The 18870-nt window shown below is 37.1% G+C and overlaps 3 protein-coding genes across 3 annotated transcripts; all 3 read right to left on the bottom strand.

Moving 5' to 3' along the window:
- Positions 1 to 1205: 1205 nt before the first annotated feature.
- Positions 1206 to 4642, bottom strand: LOC134664311 (uncharacterized). The gene is made up of 5 exons (XM_063520881.1): positions 4543 to 4642; positions 3810 to 3862; positions 2987 to 3025; positions 2121 to 2237; positions 1206 to 1337 (listed from the first exon to the last, which is right to left on the bottom strand). Exons 1-5 carry the CDS (start codon positions 4582 to 4584, stop codon positions 1223 to 1225), a joined length of 366 nt encoding a protein of 121 aa, XP_063376951.1. The 5' UTR covers positions 4585 to 4642; the 3' UTR covers positions 1206 to 1222.
- A 1001-nt stretch (positions 4643 to 5643) lies between these two features.
- On the bottom strand, positions 5644 to 10863 carry LOC134664312 (uncharacterized). The gene is made up of 5 exons (XM_063520882.1): positions 10760 to 10863; positions 10057 to 10109; positions 9350 to 9388; positions 7012 to 7077; positions 5644 to 5831 (listed from the first exon to the last, which is right to left on the bottom strand). Exons 1-5 carry the CDS (start codon positions 10799 to 10801, stop codon positions 5705 to 5707), a joined length of 327 nt encoding a protein of 108 aa, XP_063376952.1. The 5' UTR covers positions 10802 to 10863; the 3' UTR covers positions 5644 to 5704.
- Positions 10864 to 12606: 1743 nt separating this feature from the next.
- On the bottom strand, positions 12607 to 17197 carry LOC134664711 (von Willebrand factor D and EGF domain-containing protein-like). The gene is made up of 4 exons (XM_063521457.1): positions 15519 to 17197; positions 15042 to 15077; positions 14473 to 14597; positions 12607 to 13936 (listed from the first exon to the last, which is right to left on the bottom strand). Exons 1-4 carry the CDS (start codon positions 17195 to 17197, stop codon positions 13821 to 13823), a joined length of 1956 nt encoding a protein of 651 aa, XP_063377527.1. The 3' UTR covers positions 12607 to 13820.
- Between the last annotated feature and the right edge of the window lie 1673 nt (positions 17198 to 18870).

Genomic DNA, 18870 nt, shown 5'->3' with positions numbered 1-18870 from the left:
GTATATCTAGGGTTACCAGATGACAGGAATTTTCCTGACATGTCAGGAATTTTGGCCTTTTGTCAGGAATGGGGACGGAGCACGAAAATGTCAGGAATTTTTAGAATTAATAGAGTTTTTTTATAAAGTACCTCTTTATTTACCTAAATGAATACAAATAATAAATTTAATAAAACTTAAATTAATAAAACGCGGCTAGCGGCTCAATCGGGTGGCCATCGCTAACGGCTAGACTCAACCCCCCCTCCCCACTCGTCGTCAAAAATATAAATATCAGGAAAAATATTCGAATATCAGGAATTTTGTCAGGAAATTCTAAATTTGTATCTGGTAACCCTAAGTGGTCTAAGTATATCGGACGTATGGCTTATGCAGCTTAGACCCGATTCAGATGGACTGCAACCCGACTGCAATTTGTATGGAAATTGTGCAGTCAGCGTGCGTTTCTCATATACATTGCGGTCGGGTTGCAGTTCGTCTGTATATGTACCCGTGTTGTTAAAAGTAGATATCTACCTATACCTACCATTCTCTGACCTTGGATGCCTAGCCAAGATGCCAATGAACGTAGCGAACGATACCAGGTGTGGCTCATATCACTCCGCGATTTCGTCGCTTTGTTACAGGTAGCTAAAAGTACATCCGTTCGACCCCAATTTTGGGGTTTGCCATAAGCCGCGCGTGGCGCTGTCGCCACCTAGCGGCCATATCTGTGCTGATCGTGACAGACGCGTTTTATTAGAGAGTGAGTCTTCTGTACCTAGTACTATTATTTATTCTGTGACGATACACACATGTTGCATATGTCTCTATTTCGCACTAAATATGAAAGAGTGATAGAGACAATTTACCGTTCACTACCTTCTGCCATGCGTTTGCAATCTGAAATGTCGACGTAGGAAAATAAAAACAATTTTGGGGTTAGTTTACATTATTTATTTAGTTAATTTTCTGTTGATTATAAAAGTAATAAGAATGCCAAGAGGAGGACGCCAGCGGTGACGCCAAGTATTGTCAGCAATATGAGCGGTGTCAGCACAATGTCTACTAAAACTATTTTGAAATTATACTCTGGCGACCCCACTCCGTCAGTAGAAAAAGGCGCGAATTCCAAATTTTCTATGGAAGAACATCCCTTCGCACATTTTTTTTTTAATTTTCCGCATTTTTCTACTAACGGAAATGGCTTGCCAAACTATAAACTATATTTTACAGTGTATATTTATTGAGTTTTCTGTTTCTTATAAAAGTAATTCCCTAAGAACGCCAGGAGGAGGACGCCAGCGGTGACGCCAAGTACTGTCAGCACGATGTCTGTTGTCGACATCCCGTTGCCTCTGAAAACAAGGATATTTATTTAGAGAAGGCCTGTGCCTAGCAGTGTTACATTTTTATTTAGGCTGATCTATAATTAAATTAATTAACTATAAATTTTTTTCGCTTGTTGGCGGGGATGTTGTGAATATCCGCATCCGCGTAAAATTGATGCGGATCTTAATGCGGATGCGGATGTCGAATAAGTCGGTACAGGAACGGTTTAACGGCGGCGTAATTTCGTCATTACCTATAACGAAATCGTCTAGACCACAAAAATCGGCCAAGTTACTGTTTATTACATACAACGCACCTATATATATTCTTGTTCAAATAGGTACTAAATGTATCGTTTTTTATAAAAATCACTAAAGTGTAATATACGTATTAGACGTTTTTTAAGTATTTTACCTAATTTTGACATCCGCATCCGTATCCGCGGATGTTAGCCTTTAAATATCCGCATCCGCGGATGTCAAAAAATCTGCATCCGCAACATCCCTGGTACACGGAGCGGGCGGAGGTGTTGTGTGCGTTCTAGGGAATGCAAATCGGTTATTTTCGGTTATTTTTTATATGTGGAAATAATCGGTTATTAACCGAAACCGCGGTTATTTCCATACAAAAAATAACCGATTTGCATTCCCTAGTGCGTTCGTGCCAGTTAGCGTTACTCAAATATTTTTCGTTACCCCACTCTCCTGCTCCGTGCAACCGCGCCATCTAGCGGACTAAAGTCTCTAAATCTACTAGTTACCGTGGAGCTTAGTCAATTTGTGTAAAAACAAATTTATTTATTTACTTACGTAGAGGCTTCATGTTCGGGGGCGTGGGTAGGTGAGGTTTTGGTGGTGTGGTTCGGTTTGAACGTGGTTGTGGGGTCAGCGAGTTTTGGTGTGTTTGGCTTCGGGTCCTTGACAAACCTGCAAGAATGTTTTTTTATTATTTCCTAATTTTATATTTTGTATACAGTAACAATAATATGTTACAATTTGAATGCCGCAAAAACATGTGACACTTATGGCTCTACAAATAAGATTGTGTCAGATATTTTTGCGGCCTGCGAAGAGTAGCATATTATTCCAGACTGTACATAAACACAAAAAATGTTCTTCCTCTGACCCCTTTTCTTTAATGGTGAACAAAATATAGTATACTAATTAAAATGAAATACAATATTCATAGTTATAGCTAGCGCATAGACGTTACATTTTAATTTACCCTCTAATGACGCTGGATGGCCTTAAAACCAGCTTAGCTGTGTTATATCAATAATATAATACAATAATATGTTCATTTTCGACGGCCGCAAAAATATGTGACATGCGCTTACGGCTGTCCAAGTAAGAAGGTGGCCTTCGCTGTGTCCTTCGCTTCCGGAATTTCTATTCTATCTAAACTAATGTTGATTGTAAATATTAATGGAAAAAATTATTTATATTTGTATTTTTTTTCTAACTTCTTTCTTAAGTTCATAAAACAAAACACGAAATTAGTTATAGCCTGTCCGATTTTAAATTCGCCATAGTTACTATGGCGTACTTGATCTTAGGAAAGTGTACAGGCTATACACTCAATAGAAAATTTACATACAAAGTAACATGTTTTCATCATTCTTTGTTATAAATCAATGAAATGAAATATGTTTTATGTGCATTACTTTTGTACTTACCCAGCATTTGTGCATAACTCATCTGTAGGCATGGACATTCTGAAAACAAATTTTGTTACTTAAGTTTCAAGTACGGCTACCATCAGTTTGGCATTGACATAAACGCTATCGCGAACGTAATTAACTTTCTATATATCTCTTTCGCACTAACATGTCAGTACGAGCGAGATGCATAGAAAGTAAATTACGTTCAAGATAGCGTTTATGTCAATATCAAACTGATGGTAGCCGTACTGATGACATGTACCACGTCGAGCACCAGTACCACCACCTTAGTAGGTATATTAAACTGAATATGTACTACTGAAAGTCGATATATTAAACGTCCTTATAAAAACCGGGCAAGTGCGAGTCGGACTCGCGCACGAAGGGTTCCGTACCATAATGCAAAAAAAAAAACAAAAAAAAGCAAAAAGAAAACGGTCACCCATCCAAGTACTGACCCCTCCCGACGTTGCTTAACTTTGGTCAAAAATCACGTTTGTTGTATGGGAGCCCCATATAAATCTTTATTTTATTCTGTTTTTAGTATTTGTTGTTATACCGGCAACAGTAATACATCATCTGTGAAAATTTCAACTGTCTAGCTATCACGGTTCGTGAGATACAGCCTGGTGACAGACGGACGGACGGACGGACGGACGGACGGACGGACAGCGAAGTCTTAGTAATAGGGTCCCGTTTTACCCTTTGGGTACGGAACCCTAATAATAAGAGTGAGGGCATTTGATTCCATTATCTTATAACCACAAAAATCGCAAACCCTAAAAACAACAAGGTTTTTTTGTGGGTTTCTTGAGACTCTTTAGAAGCGTTAACTTACGATTCTCCGTTGCTTTTGATTAAAATAGAATCCTCAGAGGCAACTGTCGACACCTAAAAAAAAATCAGTCAGCATTTTAATCCTTAATGCCAGGATCGTTACGTAGCGAATAGAGTGGCGTGACAGTAAAACAGAGTATGAAATTGTTACTCGGCCGAGTAAAAATTCCATACTTCGTTTTACTGTCTCGCCACTCTACTCGGTACGTGTAACCGAGCCCTAAAAAATTCGTTTAGTGTGATATTTTTTTATTTAAGTACTACGTAAATAGTAGGTAACCACATTTACCGACAAGGCTTCGTTAAACTTGGTTAAACTAACGGGGAGCGCTAATTTAAATGATAATTAGTTAGCTCCTGAATTTATTATTATTATTTAAAAAAATATATATATACCTACCTATTTATCAACATTCATTTACTAGTAACGTGACTTAATTGCAATGTAACAATGTGTTGGATACAGGTAATAAATAGTGCATAATTGTTTTCTATCGTATTTTCACGGAAACTTACGAAAGTGTCTCGGTACAAAAAGTACGGAGGTTGACTGAAGTAGCATGACAAAATACGAACGTTGCCGAGAAAATACGATAGAAAACACTACACAGCACTACATCTGTGGCGACCTTTGGGTAGTGGGAAATGAAGAACTCATATCAAAACTAAAGTCAAACTTAAGCTAGAGACAAATCATGTCTACAGCTGAATTAATAAATAAAAATAAAACTTACCAAAATAGCAAAAGCTGGGAAGAACAGGTGCGCGGTGTACATTTTTAATAATTAATACAAATATTTAGCAATAAATAACGTGTTGAACCCACGACTGCCGCGGCCGAAATAATTAATTTTCCTGTAACGTTATAATTATAATCATGGTATTAAAACCCATATTTTATTAAGGCCTTTTCACATGTGGGATTCGGGAGCGTATTGACAAGACAGACATAGTCTGGGCATAGCATATTCGTCATATGTCTGTCTGTCTGTCCGTCCGTATGTCACAGCCACTTTTTCCAAAACTATAAGAACTAAGTATACTGTTGAAACTTGGTAAGTAGATGTATTCTGTAAACCGCATTAAGATTTTCACACAAAAATAGAAAAAAACAATAAATTTTGGGGGTTCCCCATACTTAGAACTGAAACTTAATTTTTTTTTTATCAAACCCATACGTGTGGGTATCTATGGATAGGTCTACACACAGACTCGCACTTGGCCGCTTTTTTTTACTTTTCGTTTACAATTGACTCTTGGCACTGAAAATTATCCATTACCGGGTTGATAGGAACCTAATAACGATGGTATAATTATCACTACACCTTATAAAACAAAGTCCCCCGCCGCCTCTGTCTGTTTGTGTGTATGTATGTTCGTAATAAACCCAAAAACTTCTGAACGAATTTTCATGCCGTTTACGTATTTAGAGTGATTCTTGAGGAAGGTATTTAATGTCGTCATCATCCGACATCCAATATCGGAGTTGACACTGTGAAATCAGGAGGGAAATAAAAACTACAGTAAAATTATGAATATTTGTGACATTATCTATGAAAAGGGACCTTATTGTCGATGGCGCTTACGCCATTATTAACGATGCTCCGATATAAGTACAACGCCGCGCGACGATGTGCAGCGTAAGCGCCATCAACAATAAGGTCCCTTTTTATAAATAACGCCCCATTTTTTATTTTAAATCGCCATTCAACATAGTAACGCGACTAGTGTGATGGGTACCTTTGCGCCAGGGACAACTCGGGGGGGGGGGGGGAGGGGGGGTTACTTTTTGACTAGGCATAAGCTGGTCTTAAGTTATTACATAATGAATTTTTACATTTTTATTTTTGTATTGACGTGATTAAACTATTTATTATATTCATATTTATTACATATTTAGTTCACTTTCGGTTTATTGTGCAAATAAAGGGCAAATAACCCCGCTCCGAGGATAGCGACCATCACGCCAAGGACCGTCAGAATGATGGCCGTCACGGACATCGCTGGCTCATCTTTGTTGCCACTGAACAAAAAAACAACAATTTTTAAGCCGACCACTGACGATATCAGCCGGCCGGTGTCAAAATATTGTTCTAACTGACAGGCCGATATCGTCCGGCGGCCTGTTAGCCAGTGGTCGGCTTTAGAACGTTTCATAGTCTAATAAAACATGGTCTTCTCTTCCCAGAGTGACACAAGCCTACGTCACAATAACATGGCCGCTATATATAGCGCTATCGCATATTATCATATAGCGCTGTCGCATGATGACGTAGCTTGGGTCAGTCAGGTGACCTAGAAAAGACGGGAAGAGAGTACCAGGCGGAGTATATTATTATACCATGGGACGTTTGATATGACGGCAGCCGATCCTAAAATCAGGCAGCTGGTAATGTTTTCACGGCAGTCACATTAAACTAATAGATAGGATAGATAGGTTGCTCTAGATGCCCTGAAGGACAAACTGTACCCGCTATGCGGCTCAGGGAACGGGACATAGATTTTCAAGTTTCACGATATGCCTAGGAAATTCGCAATCTGCCTGATCTTTCGATCGGCCACCGACAGATATAAAAAGCCCAGTGCCCTAAATAAAGGCACATACTTATTCTAGCAGCCAATAATGTATATTGCTATAAAATTTAGAAAAGGAATATATTAAATCCATCAAGTCTTGTTAATTGTTGCAAGAGAAAGTACATATTATAAACAATGTTAATGTATATTATGATAAAAAAACATATCCTTATTTTCGATCGCTGGGATAACAGTCAAGAAAATTTACTAAGTATATTTTTATTTATTTTGTAATCCCTTTTATAAATAAATAATAAATAAATAGTTTAAATTAAAATATTTTCAGCATTATAAATAGAATAATATGTGTTATTTATTTATTTAAACTTTATTGCACGATAAAAACTGTACAAATGGCTGATTTATAAAGCACCAAAATAACACACATACCTATATATTTTAATCGCTATGCATTTTTAATCCAGCGTATTTCGCTAGCCGTGCAAAGAGGAAACGCCAGCAGCGTGCTAGGTACATTTAGCCGGGTATACCTATGGCCTAATAGCATGTAATACCCTTAATTTTTTATTTACCTAGTTATACGTTTGTAAACTTCTGTACCTATTTGTATTTAATAAAAATTACCTACATATTTACCTATTAATTATTGGTTGAGTTATACTTACGTTGAAGCTTGTTTTGTGCCTTCTGCAGCGGCGTGTTTTGTGGCGACATTGGGGTTTTTGACAAACCTGAAAGGATTATTAAATATATTTCTTACATTGAATAAAGCATAAATATCTGGGACACCGGTCTTTGCTCGGAAAACATATATACCTACCTATATAATAAGAGAGATAAGACATAGCTAGATCGATTTATCGCTCCTTAAAACCCCCATATAGCAAATTTCATCGAAATCGTTAGAGCCGTTTCCGAGATCCCCAAAATATATACCGGGTATGGCCTGTAACACGAGCAAATAATTAAAACATAGATTGTACTCATCAAACGGTGACACTTTTGTTGAACAACTTTTAAAAGTTATGAAGTATTTAGACTCCCTATTTTTCATACAAAATAAATATTATTTTCAATGGACGCCATCGCCACGCCATTATCATTGTGATTGACGTTGCTTGTCACGCCCTAAACAACAAAATTCGCAATACATTGCGTCTTAGAATAAAATTTAAAGTGTATTAAAAATCAAACTACAAGTTATTTTTAAAAGTCGGTGAACAAATGTTGGTCAGTATGAGGAGTAATACTGCCTACGGTTTAATTTTTTGCTCATATTACAGGCCACACCCGGTATATATACAAATAAACAAGAATTGCTCATTTAGAGGTATTAGATATTTGTGACTCTGATTCAGCAGAGGACTCGAAGGACTCCGGTCTTAAATAAATAACTAACTGTAGGCAAAATAAGGAAATATACTATAATAGTTATTTGTTTATCAAGGGGGCAAAGTTGTTGTTTAACCGCTCGTGCTAATATTGATACCCGAGCAAGCGAAAGATTCCAAAATTGAGCCACGAGCGTAGCGAGTGGTTCGAAAATGGAATCTTGAGCGTTGCGAGGGTTTCAAAGCACGAGGGTTAAACAAAATTTGCCCCCGAGTGAAACACAAAATTTTTCACCACACCAACCCAAAGCAAATATTAAATGTAAAATATCAAACAAAATCAAATGCAAATGAATGCTATTATGTAAATATTTTGATGGCACACCGCTTGGATGATTCCAAAATCATTATTTAAAAGTCAATTCTACCAGCAAACATAAGAAAACAACACAAAATTTGCATTTGATTACTTCGCAACAATAAAATGCAACTTTGCTATCAGTTTTTGAAGTGCAAAGTAAGCCTTTCCGAGTTGGTGTGGTGAAAAGTCTTTTTCAAACGCTGCCGCTTGTGAATTGGCTTGACAACTTTACCGAGCCCTGATTTTGACAGAGTCGTTTCGAGTTTGCTGACAAAATTGTAGTTAAAACACGATAATGTGAAACTTTTGGTTAGCGCCACTTGCACCATCCCACTAGCCCGGGATTAACCGGTTAAACCTAGGGTTACCATGGTTACCAGTACAATTTTACATTGGGTTAACGGTTTAACCGGTCAACCCCGAAATAGTGGAATGGATGCTAATGGGTCTTAGACGTTTTGGGTCGTAGGCAGACTTGTTCTATAGTTCGTTTTTTTTAGCATTAGAAATAAGGTAAACAATCTTGATGTGTCTTTTAATTGAAAAACACATTTTAATTAAAAATAAGTCACAGCAAATATGTAACAATAATGAATTACGATTATTTATATTCTTCTGCTTTCATAAGTAATAGTTTTTGATTTTTAAAAAGCGTTTTTCCTAACCTAACCTTACCTTCTTGCAAGTTCTTTCTAATGCTAAAAAAACGAACTATAAGTGATATTTTTTTGTATACAAAACTTTTTTGCCATTATTTATATTTTGACACAAAGGTTTTATCGCTGGCTCTTTTCTTTGAGGCGAATCTCAATCGAGACAATTCTAACAAACCCAAACACAATTACCTGTCTTGCGTTGTTTTATCAACACTGAGAGAAAAATCATCACCAGGAATTAAAAAACAGTTCTATACTGGGGGAAAAATGAAGTTTTAGTAATAATTATGGACGTTTCACTATTTCTGTAAAGTTTATTTATTTCTACAAACAGCTCAGTAATCCCAAATATAATTTCAACAAACAGATAATAGAAATTGCAAGAACTAATAGAAATTGCAAAAGTCAATTTGTTCCTATTAGTTAACTCTCCTTGTCCCCGGATTAAGTTTATTTTTGTAATTCTTAGTGTGTTTTTGTTGTACTTTTTTCTCTCAGTGAAGCAAGCTTAATCTCTATTTGGGATTTAACCGGTGGCTACCCCAAAAATGGTAGACCTCTTATGTTATACCTAATGTAAATAAAAGACAAATATTGGTCCATATATGGTCAACATTTAGAATGAAAAATTATTTTATTTGATATAGGTACTTACCCTGCTTTTCTACACAGATCATCTGTTGGTATGCTCATTCTGAAAACAAATGTTTGCATTTAATGTGCGTATTCTGATTTTAATAACAGGTTGTGAATTAGATCTGGATCTGTTCTCTCAGTGTTAAAAGTGACATTTATTCAACCAAAAACGTCAGTTTTGACACTGACGAGTCCTTATCTAATCCAGATCTAATCCAAAACATGTTATTAAAGTAAAAAAAGCGCTGATCGCCTGTGAGAGCGTGCGACTTGCAATCTGGAGGTCGCGGGTTCAAACCCCGGCTCGTACCAATGAGTTTTTCGGAACTTATGTACGAAATATCATTTGATATTTACCAGTCGCTTTTCGGTGAAGGAAAACATCGTGAGGAAACCGGACTAATCCCAATAAGGCATACTTTACCCTCTGGGTTGGAAGGTCAGATGGCAGTCGCTTTCGTAAAAACTAGTGCCGTGGCGAAATGCCGGGATAAAGCGAGGAAGAAGTTATTAAAATAAAATACTCTTGTCATAAGTTAAATATTTGGTTACTAGATGACGCTTTACTCCCTCCGTGGACGCTACTGCTCTTATCTAGCGGAAGTGGTGTGGGAGAGCAACGATGCCAAATACAGACAGCTAGACAAACAGACTGACAGACAGACATGGCGTCAAACATATAGATAACACCCCTCTTTTTGCTTCGGGGGTTAAAAATGAACTTACTTATTTCCATCTATAGTTGCCGAAAGAGAATCGTCAGAGACGGCGGTTGTGGCCTGAAACAAATATATCTCATTATAGACTTATATCGGCCCGGATAATGATTCACGGTTAGTTTCACTCACAGACAAAACATCCTCCAGACTGAGCATAGTCGCGCTACCCCCTCTGCCACGCATACGGTAATTTTACTCCATGTTCGAGTCGAAAGTGTCTTTGTGTGACGTCCGTGTCTTTGAACGGACCAATCGCAGCACGGGACTTCGCTCACCTCGTCCCGCGCACCCCCGCATTTTTGGCATCATCGGTTGCATGAAATAATTGCTCTAAAATCGGTCTAGAGGATTCCTAGTCTATGGTTTCACTAGACTTATATCGGGACCGGGATATGGACCGTGATTACCTTTTGTAATGTTTTCGAGCTTATTACGTAACCAGACCGCGTAGCCAAAATGCCAAGCGCTTACGCTCCGTAGCGATCGAAACGCAACTGTCACTGTCGCACTAATTTGAAAGAGTGATAGAGAGACACAAAGCGTTTGGTTGTCGAAGCGATAGCGATTGTCACATTGGCTAGGCCGGCAGGCCCCGATGTGAAGGCGTAAACCACATTTACCCCGCAGCCAATATTACACGGAATATGGTACATTATAAACGTGATCATATTAAGTGGATTCTACTGATATTATAAAGGCAGAAGACTTACCAAGATAGCAAAAGCCACTATGAAAAGGAATCCGGTATACATTGTTAAAAATTTAAGACTTTATTCAATAAAAATTAAATAACGTTGAACACAACCACCGCTGGGTATGTCACTTACAGGATAAATTATTTTCCTGTGAGGTGCTGGTTTTAGAATTATGTACTCATTTAAAAGGAAACGGATATCCTTTTTTATCTAAAAACTACTAAAATAAATATCAAATAGAAACTGCTCAATTATCGTACCATAATCATAGGGAAATATAAGTAAAAAAAAAGAATGGTAACTCCATACTTCAGTTTTCTTACCAAGACGCGAGTTATTTCATATGCGACCTCTAACGTCAAGTAGGGGAACTGTCAGTACCGCTACTTGACACCAGGCCCCAATTTCACATCGGTGACAGGTGCGGAGAATTGTAAAATCACTATTGCTGACGTCACAGGCATCCATGGGCTACGATTACCACTTACCATCGGGCGGGCCGTATTCCTGTTTGCCACCAACATTGTATTATTTAAAAAAACTTTATTATATCGGAAAAAAACAGATATTTCTCCTGCGAAGTTTCTGACAATTGTCAAAGATTTAGAAGAATTGTAGGTAATTCTTGACAGGTAATGAGTTATATGTCGGAATTTCGTGACAATTGTAGTGTTTCTTGTGACAATTGTCATAAACTTAGCAAGAGAAATATCTGTTTTTTTCCGATATCATAAAGTTTTTTTTAATAATACAATGATGGTGGCAAACAGGAATACGGCCCACCCGATGATAAGCGGTAACCGTAGTTCATGGATGCCTGTGACGTCAGCAACAGTGATTTTACAATTCATCCCACCTGTCACGTTGGTGAAACAGGGGCCAGATGTCACAAGGGCCGCTACTGACAAAAAAAATGTACCACTAAAACAATTTAGATGGTCAAATGCGGTCCAAAATATTACCCACACTTCGCTCCAGGCAACGATGCAGTTGGCCGAATATCGAGAGGACTGGAGAGCAGTACTAGGAAGAATAACCCATAGAAGTCACGTCCCTCAGACATGAGGTCACGACCACGAAGAAGAAAACAATTTACAACTAATATTATAAGCAGGAGTTGAATATAGACTTCCGGTTAATCAGGTTATAATTTTAGCTGAAAATTGTTGAGCATTAGAGTTTTCGTTCGCCGCGACATCTATTGTCAACTAGCTGTACTGAATTCCGCTACTTGACGCTAGATGTCGACTACGAAATAACTCGCGTAAATTACTTTCTATACATCTCGCTTGCACTAATATGCGAGTACGAGCGAGATGCATAGAAAGTAAGTTACTTAGACGCGAGCGTATCTGTCAATGTTAAAACTGGTGGTAGTGGTTCAGATGTATAGAGTTGCCACTCTTCCTTTACTGATATATTTCTCTATGCCATAATGGAATCATACATTTACATACATTTTTGCAATTCACCCTTATAGTTACCTAACAAGTTTCCTGCCAATGTCCTTTGCGTGTTTGTAGTACAATTTATGTCCGGGTATTAATGATGAATACGTCCAAGACCACCAGTGGACAGGCAGCAGCGTCCTTCAAATTCGCTGTACTCGACTGCGATCGCCAACCCGCCTGCCAAGCGTGGCGATTATGGCATTCACCCCCCATCCGGCACGTATGGAGGTCCAAGGGGGAGGCCTATGTTCAGCAGTGGACGTCTTATGGCTGAGATGATGATGATGATGAAATGTGTAGTATAAATGTGTATTGTAATACACTGTTAGCATTATAATCTTTTTAAGAGAAAATATTGCAAACACCGTTTTTTAAATCCATAGGGTAGGTAAAATGTATTAAAACTCAGTCTCAAAATTAAATTTTATTTATCTTATTAATCACTGTTTCAGATCGTGTCTCCTTTGTTAAATTATTAATATCTACTTACATAAGTAACTATTTTAAACTATCAACACCATTTTTCTCATTTTGATTCAACATAGATGATTACCTATAGTGAAGTTTTATACACGTTGGATTGTTGGTAGTAGGCAGAGATATATATAACTCCGTATAAGATAAATAAAGTCTAAGAAAAAAACGTGCCTCGGACGGCCAAGAAAAAGTCACTCTCGAATAGATGGCGCCATTACCTTTGGCCTATTCTCGGCTAGATGGCGGTAACGACACCGTTTCATATTTAACAATTTTAACACATATCAGTGAACGAACATGGGTCAGTATGAAACAATAAAAATTAAGAATCATTTATCCGTAAAGATATTTTGATTATTTTATACATTTTCAATTTTGTTTTAAGTTTTAATCGTGTGTCGATAGATGGCAGTAAATGTACCGTGACTACAAAATTGACAGTGACAGGACCCCTCTATACTATCTATTCTTTTTGGTAGTAGGTACCTATCTAATAATAGTGAAGACGTGAACAGAAATTGATGATACTTCTTTGACTAGACCAAAATACAACATTAACCAAAACAGTAAAGTGTAAACCTTAATTTTGCCTTATTTCATTTCAAGTGGGGTAACTAGGGACAAGACAAGTGGGGTAAGATTAGACAAAAGTAATTTTCCATAATGATATGAACGTGGCTGGCAGTAGTGTACTTTTTACAATCTTTGAATCAGGATTTATCAGCCTTGGGGTAATTTTTTCTACTAACCATATTTAGTTCATAGTCAAAAAATATTGCTTAAGTTACTTGACGATAATCTCACCACTAAACAAAACTTACTTATATTCGTTGCGTCTTTAGTTGAGTTCTTCATTTTACAATTAAATACCTGCCAATGAACTGACCTCATATTTTTAAATGTCATATTTTTAAATAACAATGTGTGTTTATTTGTCAGATTATGTAATACACTCATGTTTTTCCGACAGTTGGCATTTTCAAGATCTTTTATTACAGCTTTTTAGGTGGCCGCCAGATGACCATAGTATAGTTCCTTGCCATCCAATCACTTTTAAGCAAATTCATCTTGCGGCTCGGGGCTACAAGGGAAAACAGTCTTTGTGGCCCTCATAAATAGGTTGATAAGGCTTTAAATCTATGTAGTAATTAAACAGCGCTGGTTCCTCTGTCCAAGAGAGTATCGTTCGTTTCCTCTTCTTCGATGAGATCGTCTTTTCGGAATAAGGTGTTCGGAACGGTGTACGCTACGCTGCCGTAGGGTCCTGCAATTTAAAATATGTCACTGAAAATTATAATAGATAAAAAAAAACCGGTTTGCACTCCGGGAGTACCGGCAAAGTGAAAACTCAATGACATTGTAACAGTTTTTCGATCAGGTCACGTGTTCGTGTTACGAAGCGTCTTACGTCTTACGCTGTCGCGAGTTCAACATTTTTTCCCCATCACAAAAAGTTCACAGCGCCGCTAAAGTTTTCACTTCAAAAATATACGCCAAGACATCAAAATTTGTCAAGACAAATGCAATTTTGATTTGTCAAGACAAAGATTCAAATTAAAATGGACTGGGAGACCTTTTAACAGGCCTCTGAGCAGCTAAAGGATAGAAAAGAGGATAAGTACATCAAAATACCGGAAGGAGAAAACGATCGGATCACTAAATAGTAAATACTTCAATCGTATTTTATTTCCACCACGCCCTTCCGGGTGGAAACTTGGATTGCATGCAAAAAAACATGCAAGTTTCATCGTTAAAAATTCAAGATTTTCATATGGAAGTAAAGGTGCAAATGACTGGTACCATCTTCAGGTGTCTTCTGTGGTGATTTCCTAGCGTAGAGGCGGCTTATCACCACCAGCACTAGCACGATCAGTAGCAGCAGGACGGCTCCTCCTACTATCCATGTCATCTGCATACTCGCCAGCCTACAAACATATAAAATAATTAGGATATATCAAAACCGTGACAGTACTTATTAAATACCACAAGGAATAGGAGAGGCAGGATAAAACTGTATTTTCAAACTTTTGAAAATCACTTGTCACATTCACTGCCCCCGACCCCCGAAGCACATGTGCGTTCACTGTCATACAAGTTTGTTCCTAGACCAGCGGCGCAAAGCGACATTATCGATATCTACATTCTACTTCACCTGTCAAATTCGAGGCACGTGTTTTTCTAAGAGTACACCTCTACGACTACCACCAGTTTTGACATTGACATATTAGCTCATATCTCGATTGCACTAATATGCAAGTACCAGCGAGATGCATAGAAATAGTAAGTTACTTAGATGTGAAGTGAATATGTCAATGTCAAAACTGGTGGTATTGGTACTCTTCTACTAAAAATAAGGTTAGTAAACTTACCCCGTGGTGGTTCCTGACGACATTTCCGGATTTGGTCTGAAAAATAATAAAAGATCAAATCAGCATTTGTGATAAGACACAAACCAAAGCCAAGAGTATTTTCATATATTTTGAGCCCACTACACGCAGATCCTTCTCATATTCAAAATTAAATATTGAATTTGTTATAAACTACATTTCTACCATATTTCATCATGAACATTGGTTAATGAATACTCATAATGTCGTCTACAAGCCGATTTGTACAAAATTTATTCAACCAGCACAGAGATATTCAAACAACATATCTGGCCAAAAATACCCTTTCTTTCTGAATAAGTTACACTAACTTTTATGTAGGTCTGCTAAAATTATTGACGTTTTATAGTTGAACTCATGCTGTCAATCTCGATTGATTATCCTCGGATAATTACATCAGAAAATAACTTTGTTCAAAACTATAAAAAAGGGAGCCAATGCCTTGCTCTTAATACTCACGGAAGAGACACAACACAGGTTCCATTGATCAAATCCATATCAGGACCGCAATTTTCGTAACAGATTGAAGGATCTAATGTATCTTGAGTGAATCCAGTATTGCAGGTGCATTCATTTGGAGCTGAACAAAAGCCATTAACGCAAATTTTCTCGCATATCGGGACGCAACCTTTATCTGTACGATCATAACCTTTGTTGCATTCACACATGTTGGGAGCTTTGCAGACTCCGTTAGTACACAAATCACATTTAGGCGAGCAGGTGTCTCCAGCTTTTTCAAATCCATTAAAACATTTGCATGTATCTGGCGCTACACAATTTCCATTTTTGCACGGTTCTGTACAAACTGGCTCACATTTATTGTTATTTAATTTGTACCCATCATTACAAGTGCATTTACCAGGTTCTGAGCAATATCCATGGCTACAATTGTTACTGCATTTAGGTATGCATATTTCTTTGTGTCCATTCTTTGGCACATATCCTTTTTTACATTCACAGATATTCGGTGCTGTACAGATGCCATTTTGGCAAGGTTTCTTACAAACGGGCTGACATTTATTACCCCGTAATTCGTATCCATCATTACAAGTGCATTTACCAGGTTCTGAGCAATATCCATGTTTACAATCGCTACTGCATTTAGCTATGCATATTTCTTTATGTCCATTTTTAGGTTCATATCCTTCTTTGCATTTACACTTGTTGGGTTCTATACAGTCGCCATTTTGGCAAGGTGTTTTACAAACAGGTTGACATTTACTATCTCGTAATTCGTATCCATCATCACAAGTGCATTTACCAGGTTCTGAGCAGTATCCATTGCTACAACCACTACCGCATTTAGGTACGCATATTTCTTTATGTCCATTCTTAGATTCAAATCCTTCTTTACATTCACACTTATTCGGTGCAATGCAATCGCCATTTTGGCAAGTTTTCTTACAAACTGGCTGACATTTATTTCCTCGTAATTCGTATCCGTCATTACAAGTGCATTTATCAGGTTCTGAGCAATATCCATTGTTACAATCGCTACTGCATTTAGGTATGCATATTTCTTTACGTCCATTCTTTGGTTCATATCCAAGTTTACATTCACAAGTGTTCGGTGCTATACAGTCGCCATTTTGGCAAGATGTCTCACAAATAGGCTCGCATTTATCACCTTTTAATTCGTATCCATCATTACAAGTGCATTTATCAGGTTCCGAGCAGTATCCATTTCTACAATCACTTTTGCACTGAGGCGTACATTTACCATTTTTCTTAGTGTACCCTTTATGACAGTTGCAGACATTCGGACTGACGCAATCACCGTTAGTACAGTTGGTACAGTGAGGAACACAGGTGTATAAATCTATTGGTTTGAAGCCTATATTGCAGGTACATTGGTTGTTAGCTGTACAGTTTCCGTTAATACAAGGTTGATCACAGACGGGTTGTAAGCAGGTGTTAGGGGTGGTGCTGTTGTGTAGGATCATCGGTGGTGCGCACACGCAGTGGTTCGGAGCGACACATGTTCCGTGTATGCATCCGTGTTCGCAGTCTGGCACGCAGGCTTCTGTATCGTCGTCCCAATTGTAGAGATCGCAGCACACTAGCTCCGGTTCTGCCTGTAAATATATGAAAAATAACGTTAAAGTCTGATAATATCTTCTCTCGTGAAATGCTGACATCTGTTGCGATCTTTGTTTAAGTTTGTTTCATTTGTGAATTGAATGTTTATATCTAATAAATGTAAAGTTTATTACGCCCTTTATAATGTAATGCTTAGATTGTTACAAAATCTTTGATATTTTTCAGTGTAGCCGTGCTATGGTACCTATTGATACTTTTTGTAACATTTGCGCTTACTTGTAAAACTTGTTGTATCCAGTGGTTTTAGATCTAGTGCTAGTTCATAAGATTGTTCATAAGCCATATTCATTAGTTTATTTTTCATTATCTTGAAGGGTATCTATTTAGTGTACCCAATTAAATAATATTAAAATAAAGATATCGATCAAGGTTTTAATAAACTTTACATTTATAGTTTTATGAAACTTAGTTAGTTATTAGGTAGGTACCTATTTATTTCTTTACTGTAACGTCATCACGGTTTTCACGGTTATCTATACGGCTGTGAGTCATACAAGTATTATCACCCACCTATCTTCCGGCACGACGGAAGTCTGTCCTGAGTTTCGGGTTATTTAACAAAAATTTATTAATCCTAAAAGTTTGTTAATTATTATATTATGCAAAAATTACATAGGCTATTTATTTTAAGCGTTTTGTAAATGACTCAGCGACCTAGTAAGAAGTGGAAAGATTTCCTCTCCGAGTCGTTATTGATGCAAAGTCTGTCCATAGTAATCCAGCGTGCTAGTGCCACAAGCATAATGGGCACCTTTACACCAGGAAAGGCAGGCTATTGCTATTGAACAATTTTAGTTGTGATTTTTAACTCATTTTATGGTTTCTATATTTTTTATCCCTAATATAATTGGTATGTTATGAATAATCTTAACCCTGCATACGTTGCAAAGTAAAATACCTACACATAATAAATTAAAATTAACATAACTTTTTATTCATTATACCTAGAATTAAATAAGACCAAAAGACGAGTAATTTTTTGTATTCTTTTTACTGTATATAAAATGACTAAAACTGTTTATGAAAATTACATATTTTTGAATTTCAATCAAAACGGAATGTTTACAGCTTCTATTAAATTAAAAAATTAAATGAACAGCGATACGATATCAAAGCAGTCATTATAACTAATTAGGCTCACATTATAACTCACAGTGACTCATTATTTGCTACCAATACCGCCAAAGCTTCGCCGACCATTGATGTTGTTTTGATAAGTCAATCATGAGTAATGACTAATGACACACTTTGCTGCCTAAATTAGGATTTTGAGATTTCGATTGGTATTTATATTTTTAGTAAATTTCAGTATATTCCTACCAATTTATTTTACAATTGTACCTGCTATTTACCTGCTCAATTTACAATAAATCATTAATTCATTAATTCATCCAAGGCCTGTAAGAATCGTCGGCCGAGTATCATGACTATCATCATGAGTAGGTAATATGATATTGTATAGGATTTTTGATTTAGAAAAACGCCAACGTGACGTTTTCATTTCCATGCATTATATATATGTTTCAATTGGCGTTTTCTACACAAGATTGTCAATAATTGCCTGGGGCCCCAAAGAACTATCGTTTTTCGTTAATGTATGCTCAAGAAAAATTTATACTTATAAAAATCAAAGGTACTATTATGTCCAATAAAACACTGTTTAAATGGAAATAACTTTTAATATGCTAGGGAGCACATATTGACACGACTT

This window comes from Cydia fagiglandana, chromosome 5 (genome assembly GCF_963556715.1).
Source record: "Cydia fagiglandana chromosome 5, ilCydFagi1.1, whole genome shotgun sequence".
Classification (NCBI taxonomy): Eukaryota; Metazoa; Arthropoda; class Insecta; order Lepidoptera; family Tortricidae; genus Cydia; species Cydia fagiglandana.
This window is presented reverse-complemented; position numbering and strand designations above follow the sequence as displayed.